A 3403-nucleotide genomic window follows, 5' to 3' on the forward strand; every position below is an offset into this window, starting at 1 on the left:
GGGCTGTGGAGGAGGATCATACACAGGTCTAGCAGTTCTTCTCAATAGTACAGTAACGGTCAGTGTGCCTCTACGCCAACAACTGTAATCGGAGAATGAATTAATGATGTCAATGATTGCGATGAAGCCGCAGGGTCAAGTTCATACCTCGGCTTGTTTGTTAGCGAACTCGGAGCCGTCTGCCTTCAGGTTCTGCACGATGCCCTCCACGCTGCTGGAGCTGAACAGCCTGAAGGGAGGGAAGGACAAACACAGACTCGTGTTTTCAGCATGCTACGTCAGATCACTCTTATTTAAACAAACAAATGCAGTTGTTAAACCAACAAATACACTATCTCAAGTACTCCAGTGTGAGTAGCGTCTGCTAACATTACTCCCCCCCAGCTGTTCATGTTCAGTAGGAATGAATGGCCTCGGAGCAGACACTAAGGTAAATGGGAAAGACTGATACGGACTAACACATCGTTGGTTTTTATCTTTTCATGGCATTTGTTGACAATAACAAAATATAGAATATCTTAGTCTTATCTAGTTTTTTTTTTGTTTCTTTTCAAGATTATTTTCCTGGGCTTTATTTGATCGGACAGATGATGCCAGCAAAGGAGGTAGAGAGGGGGGGGGGGGGTGACATACAGCAAAGGGCCGTCTGCTGTGGTGAGGGGCACGCTCAACCAGGTGAGTTACCAGGGCTCCCCACAGCTTCATCCTTTGAGTGAGTAGCTGTGAACTAGTATTACTGCAACACACGTCACATAATGGCCTACCTGTCAATGTCAGACATGTGCTTGTCCAACACAAAGGGTTTCTCAGAATCCAGACTACTCTGTGGACAGAAAACAACCGTCAGCACAGACATATGTCAAGACTCTCAGGCGTGCACATGGAAACTGATGTCTGAAGGGCAACTATTTAAGCCTATTTAAGTTGTTTTGGATATTTCAAGTTCAGCGTTAGTTCTATGGCTTGTGCAAGCATTGTAACCTGGCTCTGGTAGGACTCTAGCACTCTGGAGACGTCTTCAGCAGAGGGAGACTTCAAGTCCACTAGCACCTTCTCCAACTCTGGGATCTGTGGAAGTAGAAGGTTTGACATTAAAATTGAAAGAAATACTTGTAAATGTGACAAGTCCAATGTTGATTTGTGTGCAGGTTTTAACTAATAAGGCAGCACATTCCCATATTCCCAAATGGTTTCCAATTTGCAGCTAGGGTTTCATACAATGAGAAAATAACACACAAATGTGACAGATATAGAGAATTATTTCCACCCTTTTTTGTTGGTCAAACTGGTGTAAAAGTTGTCCAAATCTAGCCCACTGCACGTCGGTCCTGAAAGTCAAGGTCACAGCCTTAAACAAACAGGCCGCCCACTGTTCTGACCACACGGCAACAGCAAGACAAACACACCCGGCCTCTGGAACAGCCACTGGATTTTGGCAGCTTTAAGGCAAGAGTGAGACACCCAGTGACTCAGCATCCGGCTTTCCAGTGGAGCTTTAACCTCCCCGCGTCCCTCTCCACCATGCTGCTCACACGCACAAAGAGCACGGGCCGTCAAGTACATTAGATAACAAATTGAAAGCAGCATAATGGGGAAAATGTGGTTGTGTGGCTTGTCGAGTTTCTGTCTGCAGTCTTGTGTCTGTTTCATTTATTATATAACATTATTCCTTCATAACTCAGAATGCTTTTATTGGTCAGTAAGGTTAGGGTATCATTCCAGATATTTACGGATACTTTGACTTTGATACCTATTCCTGAACGATCCTTTTTTTCCAAACCAATTTCATAAAAATCCATTTTAACAAAAATCATTTTTCTGCTCCTTTACACCTATGTGACGGAAACTGTACTCAAGCCTCGCAAAAAACAACAACAAACGTCAGCCCGTCTCTGTGTAACGTTAGACTGCCAATCACAAACTTTATTAGGTCTTGGTAGAAGCATGCTGCATGCTGATTGGCTCGCTGACGAGATGAGATTTGCTCCTTAGCGGTTGAAACTGGGTATTGAATGATGAGGCATTTTTTCAATACTCAATACTAAAGAGGAAATGCGGTCGGTTCCTACAAAGGAACAAAGTTTGGTACCCAGCCTTTCTGTTTAGAATAAAAAAATTAAATGTAAAATGTATTTTGTGGGGCGTTCATTGGGATCTACCGACTGGAATTATCGTACCTTCTTAGACTCAACGAAATGAGTAGCAACTCCAGCTCTCTGCACGTCACGCCCCTTGAGACGGAAGCCCGTCAAGGCCAAAAACAGTCCCAGCTTCCCTCGCAGCCTCGGCAGAAAATGGCCACCTCCCACGTCAGGAAAAAGCCCTTTCAAAATAAAAGACAACACTAGGCACATTCTTGTACAGTTTCAATACACAGGAACTTCATGTAGATATGTGACAATCTGTTACAGACCAGTTCACCCTGTCAAAAGCCCAAATGTGCCTAATTATGTAAAGAATATTTAACATCTCTTGTTGACTGACATACGTCTGTAATGAAGTGCACAACACGAGCACCAATTTACATAAGCCAGCTAAGAGTGGAAGTAATTAGTTTGTCTGGTTGTTTTCTACTTTAAATCAATTAATCATCATCATTAATCTGTCCTTTGAACTACAAAACATCGGAAAACAAGTGAAAATATCAGAGGTTCCTTCAGACCGAATGTCTTGATGGTTTTGTCAGAAAAATGATCGGTAAGTAAGTCCAAATTCTGGGTTATTTTAGTAACTTGAAGGATACAAAAGACTGGGATGACCATTCATGGAAAATGGGTTACACCTCTGGACCAGCATGGTCTTCTGTGTCTGTAAAAGGGTTTTTTACTTTAGGTGAACTCTTTTTGTTTTAGGTGAAGTAATACCTCTCTCTTTGTCTTTTTGTGTTCCTAAAATATATTTCCAAACGACCCAAATGTGATTTACATCCAGCATGATTAAGTTCAACCATTAAAAAAACAACTGATTGCTGCACTACAAAAAGGTAAACATGCGGCTTACAAGCCATTATGATTATGAAAAATACGATAATCCGTACAGAATGTAGTCTGTGGTCACAGTAATGTTTCAGTTTGATTTCTTTGTTTCTGACAGGAAGTGAGGTCCCATTGGTCACAGTTGGTTTTCTGACAGCTTTTACATCGTGCCATGATGTGAAGGGTGAAGGGGGGGGGGGGATTAGATGAGTTGACCTGATTCACAGCTGGATATGTAATATCATTAATGTCACAGATTATGGCTGCTGTTCAGAACGCTAGCAGTGCTGGGTGAAATGTGTTAATCCTGCCACAGAAAGGGACAATTTACGCGTGAGAGTAGTGACGGTACGAGTGTGTGTGTGTGTGTGTGTGTGTGTGTGTGTGTGTGTGTGTGTGTGTGTGTGTGTGTGTGTGTGTGTGTGTGT

General features: G+C 42.6%; 1 protein-coding gene across 1 annotated transcript in view; it reads right to left on the reverse strand.

Annotated features, from left to right (window-relative positions):
* hibch (3-hydroxyisobutyryl-CoA hydrolase) overlaps positions 1 to 3403 on the reverse strand; it is a 21711-nt gene that overhangs the window by 2677 nt on the left and 15631 nt on the right. The window contains exons 9-12 of the mRNA XM_034885381.1: positions 2178 to 2323; positions 982 to 1068; positions 765 to 823; positions 148 to 229 (exon numbers count right to left, since the gene is read on the reverse strand). Of these exons, the coding sequence (XP_034741272.1) occupies positions 148 to 229; positions 765 to 823; positions 982 to 1068; positions 2178 to 2323 (374 nt within the window). The remainder of the gene's footprint in view (positions 1 to 147; positions 230 to 764; positions 824 to 981; positions 1069 to 2177; positions 2324 to 3403) is intronic.

The sequence above is a fragment of the Etheostoma cragini genome, chromosome 11 (assembly GCF_013103735.1).
Source record: "Etheostoma cragini isolate CJK2018 chromosome 11, CSU_Ecrag_1.0, whole genome shotgun sequence".
NCBI classification, from domain to species: domain Eukaryota; kingdom Metazoa; phylum Chordata; class Actinopteri; order Perciformes; family Percidae; genus Etheostoma; species Etheostoma cragini.